This window comes from Capsicum annuum, chromosome 5 (assembly GCF_002878395.1).
Source record: "Capsicum annuum cultivar UCD-10X-F1 chromosome 5, UCD10Xv1.1, whole genome shotgun sequence".
NCBI classification, from domain to species: Eukaryota; Viridiplantae; Streptophyta; class Magnoliopsida; order Solanales; family Solanaceae; genus Capsicum; species Capsicum annuum.
The window spans coordinates 1233381-1249514 of record NC_061115.1 but is presented as its reverse complement, the minus strand read 5'-3'; the positions used below and the strand labels follow the sequence as shown (position 1 = coordinate 1249514).

The 16134-nt window shown below is 33.4% G+C and overlaps 1 protein-coding gene across 4 annotated transcripts; it reads right to left on the bottom strand.

The window, feature by feature from the left end:
- Nucleotides 1-114: 114 nt before the first annotated feature.
- LOC107870084 (probable galacturonosyltransferase 4) lies at nucleotides 115-7041 on the bottom strand. Of its 4 annotated transcripts, none has more exons than XM_016716487.2 (11): nucleotides 6935-7041; nucleotides 4440-4583; nucleotides 4074-4271; nucleotides 3945-3979; nucleotides 3794-3835; nucleotides 3568-3694; nucleotides 3187-3428; nucleotides 2198-2469; nucleotides 1671-2028; nucleotides 835-1407; nucleotides 115-639 (listed from the first exon to the last, which is right to left on the bottom strand). In XM_016716487.2, exons 3-11 carry the CDS (start codon nucleotides 4183-4185, stop codon nucleotides 352-354), a joined length of 2049 nt encoding a protein of 682 aa, XP_016571973.2. In that variant the 5' UTR covers nucleotides 4186-4271; nucleotides 4440-4583; nucleotides 6935-7041; the 3' UTR covers nucleotides 115-351. The 4 variants fall into 4 exon arrangements, with proteins under 4 accessions (XP_016571973.2, XP_016571975.2, XP_047268326.1 ...); XM_016716489.2 differs by having other exon boundaries at nucleotides 3187-3425; XM_047412370.1 differs by having other exon boundaries at nucleotides 3187-3425; nucleotides 6763-7020.
- Between the last annotated feature and the right edge of the window lie 9093 nt (nucleotides 7042-16134).

The window sequence follows — 16134 nt, the reverse complement described above, 5'->3', positions numbered from 1 at the left end:
GAGAGAGAGAGGGGGAGAGAGCCGTTGGGAGAGAACAGACCACACAAAATTCTCCCCAGAACACAAAATACAATACATAAATCAACAATCCAAAAAAAAATAACAACAGAGAAATTCAAAGGGAGAGCTATGGTTAATCATTTACAACAAATCTGGACCTGTTTTGTCATCCAGCAATGGATGTCAAGAATAAATGAAATACACAATGATCGCTCTAATACACCACTCGACATATATATATACCTGAATGTAACTCCCTAACGTAGAGAACAAGAACAAAATCATACAATTATTAAGGGCGGACGTGTAAACTAATGCTCGCTGTATTTCAGAATATGTGCAGAGAACACTTCATGAACCGCCCAATTTGTTGATATTACACTCTCGCAAAAATACCTTATCATAGTCGACAAATTTTGACCAGTAGTCTCGGAACTTAGGTATGCTTATTTCAAGCCAAGGTTTCAAGTTTCCATTGTAATGTATGACCGCCGCTCGTTGAATGTCCTTCCGGCTAACATTTGGATTGTAGCCAAGCCCAAGGACATGCCATGATCGGTCAAGGGCATACGTGCGCTTCCAAAAGGTTATCAAACCAGGTGGTAAGGTACCCAACTTCCAAAGTTGTCTTTCGTGATTCTGTGCAGATCAAATTTCACGACTTGTTTTAGTAATTTTATTACGCATGAAAATCGCTGAAGTATATTTTGACATTTTTTAGGAACAAAACCACATCGACATGACAATTCATGTTTATTCTTACTGAACGCAAAATTATGGCTAAATGAGCATGCTAATCCAGACACAAATAAGTGAAAAGAATTTATTTCGTACCAGATTTTGCCATCTGTGGTACACTTCTGTGATGTTTTGCCGTCTCCACTCGTTAAGATCAAAGATGTTCATTCCGAATGCCCAACCACAAGCACGAGGATCAAAATTTTTGGAGATCAGAGGATTTGAGAAGTTGAGGTAGCGATCAAACCGATGAAAGCTTTCTCCACAAGTCTCAACCACACCAATCACCTTACCCTTAAGATCAAGCGACCAAAGGCCAGTAAGATCCTTTTGCACAACAATATCATCATCCAAGAAGAGAACCTTATCCAGCTTTGGGAAGATCTCCGGCAAGTAAAAGCGTAAGTGATTCATGATTGAAAGGTACTTTGGATTCCGAAACTTCACATTCGGATCAGAATCAGCACGAGATCTGAAGTAATAATCTATCATGGACCGAGAACTCAATTGCTTCAGAACTGGACTATAACTTGAATTTAGCCAGGTGAATTCCTCTACATTCTGAACATCTATTGTACAATGCTGCGGTGGATTTGCCAAAAACCACATTCTCATTGCAGCAAAATTAAGCCTGTCAGTTACTATATGGAAAACATGCTTTGACGGATCCTGCCAGCATATGAAGAAAAAGTTATACATGAAGGTGGATATTCTAAAAAAAAAAAAGGATGTCCCTGAAGAGACACAAGATCGAGATATTATTATAAACTTAAACATGCAGATATGCATGTGCATAATCATCTTTTTTTGATAACCAATGTTTTCTCCATAATCATATAGGAAAAGAGTTGGAAAAGATAAAGCGAACTATATTATTCTGAGCAAGATGCAATCTCGATATACAACAAAGTTCCGAACAATAGCTCATTTACCTTTGCATGCGAAACAGTTGAGTTTACGACGACGGTAGCTGCTAATATGTTGTCCGAGAAGAGTGCATAGTGGTACAACTTGGGATCTTCTAAATTTTCTTGACGTGGAAAATGCTGTTGGGAAGAATTTAACTTGAAATACTCTGTCGAAAGGCGCAAAGGAAGACAATGAAGACCCTTTGGAAGTGTCTTAGCAGTCAAGTGTGTTAAATACAATGTTTGCTTCTTGTTGACGCGGAGCTGCTCTTCTGCTGAGTGAAGCATGGCACGAAGCTTCTTCACAACAGCAGCACAATCATCTTGAATTTGCTTCCCTTTGGCCAATGTTTGCTCCATTGCCTTCATCTTATCATTGGCACTATATAAAGAAATCATATTTGTATTGGACGATAAATCAATAACATGGATCAAGCTAGTAGACACCATGCCACGAAATGACAAAATCACTGGGTAAGGCAGGACTCGGGAACGTCTCAAAGCCATTTTGATAGGAATAAGATGAAAATAATAGTCTAAATAAGACTTACTTCCTAGACAGATCAGAATCCTTAGTGGCCATACCAAGCGTTCGTGTTACTTCCCTCATCTGCAAGCGAAGTTCTCTAATGAAGTGGGCATTGTTTCGTGTTGCTGAGAGTGAAAGGTAGACCTTTGCCCTAATGAGCTGATCCTTGAGCTGGCGAACACGAGCATCATGGGGGGCTACTTGTGCATTCTGCTCTTCAACTTTGCCCCTCGCTGTCTCTTCAGATACAACTCTACCACTGGCTTGAACAGAGCGTTTATCATGTCTTATTTCCTAATACCAATCCAAAAATAAGCAAGTTCAATTCATGTACAAGGATCAACATTATCTAGGGATTCCGACATAATTATTGCAGATCAACCAATAAATGCAGTCCACGGGAATCACAAATTTTTACAGAATAAAGAAGATTATCCCTTGTAACACAATCAAAAATTAAATTAGTAGGATCAGCTATATGAATCCGTGTATCTAACCTTCGCTATTTAACTCAAGTATTCCAAGAGAAGGGCCATAGAGCACCTTATAGATCGAATTATGACAGTAAAAAAAATGATTACAATGTCAACATACAAAAGTTAGTGTAAAGAAAAGAATATCGGGCCTAATTCAACCCCAAGACCATATAAGGAGACCAGATTCCATATCCACAATCAGAACCGATGTGGACAACTTAACACCCCCCTGCACGCCCATGCTTGTCAACTAGAGCATGGACAACGTCATATGGCGCCCCAACAACAGGTAAACAAAAAGTCGGATGAGTCCAACACCGATACCATGCAAAGACATGAACTTTGGGCCTAACTCAACTCCAAATACTAGCTCATGAGGTGAGAAACTATCAAGACCACATAAATACCAAATCCACGATTGAGGGACCACATAACAATTTGAGACAGAACAGAAAATACCACAAAACATTCAAATAGCTCCAGGTTGAAAATTCATATAACTCATGCAAAAGCAGAAAATAGGTAGGGTAATTACCGTTTTCGTGGATGTGGAATCCAGGGTGTGGTTAGAATCTGTTGGGCTCGTCTTTTTCTTTGAGCTGGTTTCCATTGCTTTGCTTTCATTTTTCCCAGCTGACACAAGTTTCGGTGAATCTTTGTCTGTTTGTTGTGGTTCACGCAACCTATCTGTAACCTGAATTATGTGATTTTCATTTGTCGCTACTTCTACTCCATCATTGCTGCTTCCAGTGACAGTTTGATGCTTCAACGATTCTGCTGAATGAAGATGACATGTTCTAGATAGTCAGTTCAAAAACTACGGAAGCAACATGAAACTTGATCAGGTAGTCTTCATGCTTAACTACATTCCAGACCTCCAAGTTCGAAATATAGATAGACATAAATGAACAAAAACCTTCAGTTAGCTGTCTTGTTTTCCGAGCATCGTCGCTGCTTAAGGTGTCTGAGACATTCGAAAGGGAATGGCTTGAATTTTCTGAATATACATCGCCCCGTGGTTCTTTGAGAGATGTGGATGACTCCTATCAGTATTAATACACATGGAAAGTTAAGAACTGAAACAAAATATTGCTCAATCTAAGAGATTACACAATTCGACAGATTAGAATCACAATTGATACCTGAGGCAGCACATTTAGAGGCCGGACGTCACCACCAAAAGTCTACATCATGGAATCAGAAATCGTAAACAAAATATTCCTTATTCATGCTTTAACAAAACACATAAAAGACACTAAACAATGAAGTGGATAGATCCAAAATTCGACTTACAAAGGAGGACAGATCTTCAATGAATTCAGTCCTTGCTGCAGAAACAATCACATAATGCCAACACATCAAACAGTATCCTCGATGGGCTACATCCATTTTAAGAAACAGAGAAGAAATCAACGAACTTACATGAAGAAGGAGAAGTGAAATAAGCCCCAAGAGTGTCAGTGTAGAGGACTATAGGGGCAAGAACAGTGACTAGCAACAAAAACAAAACCGGTTTCCTCAGTTTCATCTTCATCACTACGCCCCCTTTAATTCCTCCTCAGATTATTAGCAGCAAAACCCGAGATCTCCTTCAGCACAAATATTGGTATTCAATTTAACCTAACAAAAAAACGTAAAACAATTAAGCCACAGTTGGAGAAATGAAAAAAAATACTCAATTCCCTTAATAAATCTCGATAAACTTTTTGTATAGCGTATGGTTAAAGTACTGTACTCTGCCACTAATGAGAAAGTGGTCGAAGTAAAAATACGAGGAAGTGAACATACCATGAAACCAGCCTCAAAAAGCCAGAACAGTGACTAGCAACAAGAACAAAACCGGCTTCTCAGTTTCATCTTCCGTCACTACTCCCGTTAATCCCTTCCTTCTTCGCTTATTAGCAGCAAAACTCAAATCTCCTTCAGCACAAACTACACCAAATATGTACTCAAGTGAACATAACGAAAAACGTACAAGAAATTGAACAAGACGCACTTGGGAAACGAAGGAAAAACTCAACTCCCTTAGTAAATCTACAATACTATAGAATGTATTGGTTAAACTACTATACTACTCAATTGAATCTAACCAAAAAATGTAAAAGATTCAAGACCCACTCGGGAAAATGAAGGAAAACCTCGATTCCCTTAAGTGTATGCAGACCTTACCACTACCTCGCGGAGGTAGAGAGGCTGCACCCGTAAGACCCTCAGCTCAAGTGCAGCAAATCCAAGCACAAAAATGCATCTATACTACTCAATTGAATCTAACGAAAAACGTAAAAAAGATTCAAACCCCACTTGGGAAAATGGAGGAAAAACCCACTTAACAAATATATAAACTGCTATAGAGTGTAGAATGTAATTGGTTAAAGTACTAAATTACTCCGTTGAATCTAACAAAAAAACGTAAAAGATCCAAGACCCACTTGAGAAAACTCAGTTTGCTTAATAAGTCTATATAAATTGTTGTAGATACATGGATAAAGTATACTACACAACTGGAATGACCACGAAAATGAAAAAAATGGTTGAAGTATAAAGTGAGCATACTATGAAATGAACAGTGACTAGCAAATCCCTTACTTTCTTAGTTTATTTAGCAGCAAAACTCAGATCTCTATCACTACCAAATCAGCACTCAATTGAACCAAATGAAAAACTTACAAGAAATCGAACAAAACCCACTTGGGAAAACGAAGGAAAAACTCAATTTCCTTGAAAAATCTACAAATTCCTACAGAATGTATTGGTTAAAGTAGTATACAACTCAACTGAATCTAACAAAAAACTTCAAGAAAATCAATACCCACCTGGAAAAAATGGATGAAAAACTCAATTCCACTTAAATCTCTACAAATTGTTGTATATATATGGATAAACTACTATACTACATCACTTAAAGTGAAACTCAAATTGTTGATTTTGCAGTTAAATCTAACAAAAAACTTCAAGAAAATCAAACTACTATACTACAACACTATAAGTGAACCCAACTTGATGATTTTGCAGTAAAACTGCTACACTAATCAACTAAATCTAACAAAAAACTTCAAGAAAATCAGAATCCACCTGAGAAAATGGATGAAAAACTCAATTCCACTAATAAATTGTTGTATAAATATGGATAAACTACTGCACTACACCACTAAAAGTGAAACTCAAATTGTTGATTTTGCAGTTAAACTACTATACTACTCAATTAAATCTAACAAAAAACTCCAAGAAAAACAAAACCCACCTGGCAAACTGGATAACAAATCTCTACAAATTGCTCACAATGTGTTGGTTAAAGTAGTATACAACTCAACTGAATCTAACAAAAAGGTTCAAGAAAATCAATACCCACCTAAGAAAAATGGATGAAAAACTCAATCCCACTAGTAAATCTCTATAAATTGCTGTATATAAACTCAAATTATTGATTTTGCAAACTACTATACTACTCAATTAAATCTGACAAAAAAAACCAAGAAAAACAAAACCCACCTGGCAAAATGGATAACAAATCTCTAAAAATTGCTCCGAATGTGTTAGTAAAAAAAGTAGTATACTAATCAACTAAATCTAACAAAAAACTTCAAGAAAATCAATACCCACCAAGGAAAAATGGATGAAAAATTCAATTCTACTAACAAATCTCTACAAACTGCTGTATATATATGGATAAACTACTATACAACACCACTGAAAATGACCACCAATTGATGATTTTGCAGTTAAACTACTATACTACTCAATCAAATCTAACAAAAAACATCAAGAAAATCAAATCCCACCTGAGAAAATGGATGAAAAACTCAATTCCACTAACAAATCTCTACAAAATTGTTGTTGTGTGTGTATATATATATGTGGATAAACTACTATACTACACCACTAAAGTGAAACACAAATTGTTGATTTTGCAGTTAAACTACTATACTAATCAATCAAATCTAACAAAAAACGTCAAGAATAAACTTCAAAACCCACCTAGGAAAATGGATGAAAAACACAAGTCTACTCATAAATATGAATAAACTTCTGCACTACACCACTAAAAGTGAAACTCAAATTGTTGATTTTGCAGTTAAATCTAACAAATAACTTCAAGAAAATCAAAACCCACCTTGAAAAAATGGATGAAAAACACAAGTCCACTCATAAATTGCTGTATAAATATGACTAAACTAGTATACTACACCACTAAAAGGTGAACTCAAAAATGTTAAATTTTTCAGATTTTCCAGTTTAATAATGATAAAAAGAAAGAAAAAAAATGGAAGAAGTAAAAAGATTACCATGAAATTAGCATTCAAAAAGGGCAAAGAGTTGTGGTTATTGTGATTTGTAATAGAGAGAGACAAGGAGGAGTGAGATAAGGGTGTCGGTAAGACCAAGATGCTATTCAATAGCAATAATAAATATAAAAACATTTACCCAAAAAAATTTTTAAAAAATTAAAATAATTCATTTTTAAGAAAAATAACATAAACTCACTTTAGCTTATCATATTTACACAAATCTCCATGCTATTATTATAAAATAATTACAAAAATCTCAATTAATTATATATCTTTGTTTGATATATTGAAAGCTAATTATGTTTCTCGTCATACCTAAAATAAAATAAAAAATACCTTTGCAAAAGAAAAAAAATATATTCATTGAATGTATTCAGGGGCTTGAGTGGAGATTTACGAAAATTCAGTAACTTTCATGCGGATTTAGTATTTATATAGAGGAATAAAAAAAGAATTATATCTTCATTGAATGTATCGAAAGCTAATTATGTATCTCGACAGATTTGAGATTTTTCAGAAACTATGCATAATGACGGAATTTTCTGTAATTAAGGTCCAAACTATCGAAATTTATGTTGTTTGCCCTAATTTTTATTACTTAAATTAAAAATAGAGATAAAACACTATTGCTCTGAACTATATTCAACGCTCCTTCGACACACCTTGATTTTATTGGGGATCCTATTGCCCCTCAATTCAATTTTATCGTATTATTGTGCACCGCTTTTGTTTACGTGGCCTAAAAAAAACTTGCAATTAAGTTGTGTCGTAAAAAGTGTCGCGTAAGCACAAAAGGTGGATAATAATACAACAAAATTGAATTTAAGGGTAGGTGTGCCGCATCAACTTTGGCTATAGTTCAAAAAATAATAATGTCTTATCTCTTAAAAATACAGTAACAACAACAACATACTCATTGTATTTTTATAATGTGAAAATGTAGAATATACGCAGTCCATATCACTCACATTGTTCCAAACAAGACCCTTGGCTCAAGATAAAAATAGCCCAGAAAAAGACGTAATATAAGAACAAGAAATAACAGGTAGTTACAAAACAACAGATATCAACGTAAACAAGAACACCACAAAATAATACTATAAATAATTTACCCAAATATAAATAATAGTAAAAGTAATTAAAATGGAAAAAAAATATTTACCCAAAAAAAAAAGTTAAAAAATAAAATCATAATTTTAATTATTTAAAGTTTTAAAATAATTTAACTAATTTTTTATTTCACTTTTAAATGACAAATTTATAATTATAAAAGTATTATGATATTTTTTATACTATAGATTTCAAATATCTTATAACTACAAAAATTTAAATGGACACAATATAATTTTTTTGATATTAAAAATTAATTAAAATGGCATAAATCTAACTTCTTTATGCAATCTGAGATAGTGACATCTACTGCATATGTTTTACCCTCTTCAGATCTTACATTGTGAAATTACACTGAGTATGTTATTATTGTTGTATTAAATTTATATACTAATTGAGATCTTTTTGTATATAAATTGAAAATAGAGAGTACTTTAAGAAAATGAAATATTTTTTCAGTGGGAAATAAATAAGTATGTCTTTTTAAATATATTTAGAATTTAATAGTATTAAAGTTTATTGCTAACTGTGAAAGGCATATGATTTCTGTGGATGAATATGAGATGCCAAGGTGTCTTTGACCCCACAACATTATATTCACAAGGTTGTCTTTGTTGAGACATTTGGTCTTTTTCCCAATAGATGAAGGAAAATAGTTCGGTAATAGAAAGGTGTGGAGAAAGCGAATTAGGACACGTAAGAGTACGTTCAAAATAGTAGAAGAGTGTTTTATTTGTATTTATGTCTATTTGTAGTCTCTTGTTCGTGGTGTTTTGGTGACAGTGGCGGAGCCACATGGAATTCAGGGGTTCATTCGAACCTCCTTCGTTGAAGAATTATACTATTTTTACATGGTCAAAAATATTTTTATGTATATATAGTAGATGTTGAACCCCTTTCGACTAGTCCGTATAGTTACTTTTGAACCTCTTAATGAAAATTCTGACTCCACCACTGTTTGATGATGTCTATGATTTTGAATAGCTAGTTTATAGTATAACCTTGTGTGTGTCTTGTCTTGTTTCCTTTAGTGTCCTTTTTGTTGTTTGTTTTTTATGTTTTTGGTTTGTTATACTATTATCTGTACTACATCGGGGGTCTATTGAAAACAGAACAGCCTCTCTACTTCACTTAAGATAGTAGTATGGACTGTGTATACTTTAACCTCCCCGAACCCCACTTTGTAAAAATATACTGAGTATGTTGTTGTAGTTGTTGTTATTGTTGTTGATTGAGGAAAATAGTTTGTTGATAGGTAGGTGGAGAGAACGCGGATTAGCATAGAGAATTAGTAGGTAGGAGTACGTTCAAAATAGTAGGGAAGAGTGTTTTGTTTGTATCTGTGTCCGTGGTTTCTTGTTCGTGGTGTTTTGGTGATGTCTATGATTTTGAATAGTTAGTTTATAGTATAACATTGCGCATGTCTTGTCTTGTTTCCTTTAGTATGTAGCAGTGTGATACCCTTTTTTGTTGTTTGTTTTTATGTTTTTTGTTTGTTATACTGTTATCTATACTGCATCGGGGTATATTGAAAACAGACTCTCTACTTCACTTAAGATAGTAGTATGGACTGTGTACACTTTATCACCACCACCCACCCAACCCAATCCCCCAACCCCACTTTGTAAAAATAGACTGGGTAAGTTACGTTGTTGTTGTTGTTGATTAAAAAAAATTGCCTGTTGATAGGAAGCTGTGGAAAACGTGGATTGGCATAGAGGATTAGTAGGTACGAGTACGTTCGAAATAGTAGGGAAGAGTGTTTTGTTTGTATCTGTGTTTGTGGTCTCTTGTTTGTAGTATTTTGGTGATATCTATGATTTTGAATAGTTAGTTTATAGTATAACATTGTGCGTGTCTTGTCTTGTTTCCTTTAGTATCTAGCAGTGTGATATTCCCTTTTGTTGTTTGTTTTTATGTTTTTTGTTTGTTATACTGTGTTATCTGTACTGCATCGGGGGTCTATTGAAAACAACATCTTTACTTCATTTAAGATAATGATATAAACTGTGTATAAAATGTGAGATTAACTTTATTCAATATCTCGTATAAGGTATTAATTAATTCCGAAACTGCTTTATCCTACCATTTATTTTAAAATGATGGATTACTATACCATTTGAAGGATGATATAAAATAGCTTTATGGGATCTCGGTATCTATCCATCTGTTCGTCTTTACTTGTCCACTATTGACTTGTTACATATCCTAAGGAACGATAAACACTAGCGATAATTTTATTAGATCACTCCTTGAATATAATATATTTAATATTTCGGGGAATGGATTGGTAATAAATATTTTTTTTTTATTTGGTCCATCTTTACTTGTTCATGTTACTAAAAATAAGTATCTAACAATAATATTTGTCCAGTTTGAAAAATCAATAAATAATTTACTCATTTGTGACTATTTTATTCTTACTATTAAATACTATTTAATATTATTAAATATTCCTATGTCCCAATATATGTTGTACATATAAAATTTTAATAGACAATCAAATTTTTTTGTACGTTTTACTAATATTTAATTTGTTCATTATTGTAATTTATTATACTTTATACGTAATTTTACATAATATATGTTATTCGTCATGCCTCGATTATGTGACATAGATGAAATTCGAGAGCCAATCATATTTTTTTATGTTTTTTCTAGATATTTAAAGCTATTTAATTATTGTGATTTTATAGTTTATTCATGCAAGTTTAAATATATAACATACTAAAGAAAATAAGATAAATAAATTAAAACGAAGAGATTTCCAACATGTCGTCTTGTATCCCTTATTATTAGCAGTAATATGTTATCACTTCTAAATATTCTAAAATTTGTGAGAATTTAATCAACAAATTATTTTAAGTTCAAATTTATAAAAAGAAAAGCCATGTTTTATAACACTCCGAGACTATCCCTGGACGCACACGATATTTAGAACCACAAGTAATCCCAAGCTAACCCTTATACTGGCATAACTCGTGAGCAACTAAATAAGATACATTAATCTGAAAGAAATAAGCGGAAGGTATATCTTTACTAAGTAGGTTCAATACAAAACTATATAAAATAATTACAACTCTGGTTATACCAAATCAAAAATGAAATTTAATACATCAACTATACTAACTGTCTATGAAGCATCTACTAATATTGACTATAGATAGCCGAGACATGACCCCCATCTATCCCTAATCAATACGATTGAATAAAGGAAAAAAGATGCTATTCGAATTATGACTGACTCGAGCCCTCGAATCAAAAGGACTCATCACCTGCTGACTGGAAGCTACACACTATCTGATTATGATGTGTGGGCTATAGTTGATACCTACATTATGAGACAATATAGCACATAGACGTAATGTGGATCAGTACTTCTCGAATGTACTAAGTATGTGGGGATGAATGCATAAGTAATACAATAACTTAATATATTTATAGACTTTCAAATAATGCATGCTAAGTGTAAATGACTCACCTTGAGCTTGAATAAAACTGAAAGCTGAAAATCATTAAACATGAATAATAAAGCATACTGTATAAATTTTGTAAGCTATAACACTTAGTTCTAAAATCTGTACTTTTACTCTTTCTTTTGGGAGTTTCTTCTAACCAACATAAATCATGTGAGCTATCATGGAGTCCAACGTCTCTTACCCACGTTGTTAGAGTTGTTCTACCCTTGCCATCGGAATAGAATCTAGCTAGAGTGATCACTATACTGAACCCCGCTTATGGATATTAAAACCTACAGTGGCATGTAGTTTTAGGGCATGAGACCTTGGAATCATACCCAACTCGGTGCTAAATACTACTCCCATATTACTTTATATGCTCTCTCTTCGGGAAACCCACCTTAAAATAGCATAAGGGTTTATAAGGAAAACCAGTTATGCTTCTCTTTGCTTTACACTGTAATCAAAATGAATAAATGTGGATTTCATCTCTTAGTTAAGGATCAAAAGATCAATAACACCTTAAAACCCATGCTTAAACTCATGTTTTCATAATAAAACTTCATGCTCAATAACAATCTTGAAATGCTTCAATCAATAACAAGTCAAGATATTGTAATCTCATTCATAATATAAATCTTGTAATTAAAAACATAAACATAAGCACTTCTTGATATAAACTTGGGTATGAACCCTAATTTAAAACAAGTGAATTAAATCTTAAAATCATGCAATTTGGGCAGAAAGGTGAAAGGATGCCCTTGTTCATAACCCCACATACCTTGACTGGACGAATCCTTAGAGAGAACTTTAAATTTGAAACTTAATTTCTTGATTCTTTGAGAGACGACACTTGAATTTTTGTTCTTGATAATGGAGGAGGGTTTTTGATTTGTTTACTGATTGCTTAGGGTTAAGGGAATGAAGTTAATGTACTTAATACATCATCAAAACGTTATGAAGTGATTAGGATGGTTTAGGGATGTGAAATGACTTTAACACCCTTGATTAGAGTCAAGACAAAGTGTTTTGGCACTTGACAATGGCTTAGGCGACGCCCAATCAATCGCCCAAGCCAAGTTGGGCAACGCCTAGCCAACCGCACACCCATTCCACTAGCCTCAGGCGATTGTTGGGCGACGCACACCCATTTAAATGGCCATAACTTTTCGCTCGGGTATCGGATTAAAGCGAAATTGGAATCTTTGGAAAGCTAACTCAATTATCTATCATTTGGTGGGTCTTAAGCTGAAAAATTCCACGTATATAAAAAGTTATACACGTTGAAAGTAGACCCTTGTAGAATCAAATACCAAACTTTGGACGAATCAAAGGCTCTTAGCTCAACTTTGTTCTAAATGATTCCTATGAACATTTTTCACCTCGAAAGCACTTCACACATTAGGATAAAGATCATGACACGTGAATTCAAAAGTAAATCATGGGATTATAGTTTACACACGTAAGAGCGATGCTTCAAAGTCTAGCCGAAAATACGAGTTGCTACACGTTTGGAGAGGACATTTTAGTCCAACCACTCAAAAATATACGTAGAAGCTATAATATTCACTCAATCATAGTGTTTCATTTTAATTGAAATGACAAAAATACCCACAAAATGTCACGTATGTGAACATGTTAATCAGGTGTGTGCTTATTCCCATAGAAAATATTTTAAAAATTTAGATCAAGTTACTCACCTCTTTATATTAATATATAAAATTTGTATAACAACTATCCAATGAATTGTATTATAATTATATGGCTAACATTTTATTAATTTGAGTTAATATTTATTAGTATAAATAATAGCAATAATATTATTATATGAAATAAATTTTTTGAATGTATTTTAATGATGTTGTATGAAGACGGAAAAAAAGAACAGAAAATACTCAATTTTCTTAATAAATTTTAAAACTGTTTTAGAATGTATTGGTTAAATTATTACACTATACCAACTCAGAGTAGTGATTTTACACCTGCGAATATTCATCAGATATTTTTGTATGTATGACTTCACAAAAATAATAACCGTGAATATGTTTGTGAAGATTATTGAATTCGCCTCTAATTGATTTTTACTTTTTACTAACATAATGATGCAAATACATTTTGTGCTTTTAATCAACTAAGTCGAAAATACTTATTCAATAGTCATTGTGGTTGAACTCTAATTAATTAAGTTTCTGCTTTGGGTTCAACAGGTTTTTTATCGCCATTCACTTCGATTTTCAATTGTTGATTTACAATTTTATTCATTTTCACCTGATCATCATCGCGGGATGATTGTTCAGTATCAACATTCAACAAATTGTCGTTGAAGAATCGATCAATTAGATCGAGATCCAGGTTGAAGTCGAGATCAATGTCAAGTCCCGCTAATAACAACTTCTGATCATCGAAGAACCCGTTATCGTAGAAATTTAACAAAGTAGTTGTAGTAATATCAGTGGCGATATCAATCTCACGATCGTTGTAATAATTGTACGATGAGGTGCTAGCAATTGCTAATGTACTTTCTAGACATTCTTCAATTTCCGCTCTAAAGTTTACCTCTCCGCTTCCTTTAATCCATGGAAAGTCGAAAACTCCTCTTCCCGTCCCCGCACCCATTTCATTGTCATGATATTTCTCCTTTCGCATAAAATTCCCCCATTTGTAGCTAATTTGATCGACATCGTCATTATTATCATCCATAGTAGACGTCATCATGATTTTACATTTCAACTTTCTATTGGTTGATTTCTGATCTGATATTTCTCTTCCTCTCTTTCTATTCTCCATTTTTTTTTTCAACAAATACTTTTCAGATACGCACACACTCAAACATAATATTTTTGATGATTTCGAAGAAATAGAGAAGAAAGATTAAATAGTAAGTGATGATGAATAAGTCTCTCACACGCTTTATATTCAAAATCTAGATCGTAAAGCTCCTTAAAATATGCAAAAAAAGAAAAAAAAGTTTATATTTGTTACCTGACATTTTCCCCATGACTATCACCAAAAAAATAAAAAATAAAAAATAAAACTTCTTTTCTCCTTAAATTGCTCTTTTTCATAGGTTTTGTTCATATTTTATGAGGATTTAATTTTTTTTATTTTTAAAAGAGAAAATACCAATTACCCCTTTCAATTATACCCGGAAAGGATATGACATCCCTCAACTTAAAGGGGTCCTATTACATGTAGGGGTGGACGTTCGGTATTTTTAAAACTCAAATTCGGTAATCGGTATTTGAATATAAATACCATATACCATACTTATAAATATTGGTTTGATAGTTCGGTATTCGGTAAATTAAACTTTGGTTCGGTATGGTATTTGGTAATACCATATTAAAGTTGGAGATGTGCAAATGTACGTTTAAACTTCAAAAAGTATCTTTAATAGAAACCTTATTTAGTATTCTTTTTGTTGTTTTTAAGGTCCAAGAGATTCTTTGAGATGACTAGTACTATTGTCTATTGGCTTGGGTTATATATATATATATACCGAAGATCATACGGTATTAATATCTTGTACCAAACTCAATCCCAAATACCGAAATATTAAAATTTTACTCCCAAATACTATACCAAATTACCGAATACCAATTACCAAATTTTTCGATTTGGTAATTCGATTTTTGATATTTTATGCCAAGCCCTAATTACACGTGTACGCCTACGTGGACACTTCAGTGGGTTGTGTCACGTAGACACTAAGGTGTTAAAATTACACTTTTTATTAGTTCAACGGTAATAGAACCCCCTTTAAGTTGATGTGTGTCATAACCTTTTGGGTATAGTTCAGGGTAATTGAGTATTATCTCTTTTTAAAAAATAGAAAGGTTAAAAAAAAATTTGAAATTATAACCGTATTTTATGCCACATTTTGCAAAGGCCAAAAATGCATGCAAATTATTTCTGTTATGCCTTCGTCTGTCTGAGCTTACAAAGATATATCGACCGTAGGCATTTGAATATAAGATGTCATTCCGACCTCGTCTTCTTCTTTATCATGTCTGTATTCGGTATTTAAATTTTATGAGTTCGTACAATGATCTCAAATTAGTATTCGATTGGAAATTGATCGGTTCAGAGTCAAAATATATATATGTATATTATTGGGTTCACGTAAACCCATGATCGACCCTCTAGATCGGCCGTCTCATGTGGATGCAACACATCTATATCAGATCCGGGATTTAAACTTGATAGTTTCGATCTTTTAAGGTTTAAACAAAAATAGTAATTTTTTTTTTTTTTTCGATTTTCCATAATCTGAATTCACGCCACGTACAATCCTTTTTGGAAAGTGCTCACTACGAAGGATTTTTTCATACTTGAAACTCGAAACCGAGCAACCCTACCCCTTTTGTTATAAGACAGGCCCCCCACGTCCTTTCTTAAGAGATGGAGCAATCGTCACTCGACAGCTCAAAGCTGACCGGTACAACCCGCGTGCTTGCCTACTCGTCTTTCACAGGCCTATTTGTACCCAACTACATGATGGAAGTCCCCTCGGCCAATCGTTACTCGACAGCTCAACGCTGACCGGCTTGCTAATAAAATACTTCTCTTGGATCATATATTTTGGAAATACATCTATGTCAACATTCAACAAAATGAAAGATTCAACCT

Coding starts and splice junctions, on each gene's coding strand:
- LOC107870084 (XM_016716487.2), bottom strand. CDS start 4,185: ATGAAGATGAAACTGAGGAAACCGGTTTTGTTTTTGTTGCTAGTCACT. Junction 2,029..2,197: donor GATTCTGATCTGTCTAGGAA/GTAAGTCTTATT, acceptor TTCTTTATATAG/TGCCAATGATAAGATGAAGG. Junction 1,408..1,670: donor CAACTGTTTCGCATGCAAAG/GTAAATGAGCTA, acceptor ATATGCTGGCAG/GATCCGTCAAAGCATGTTTT.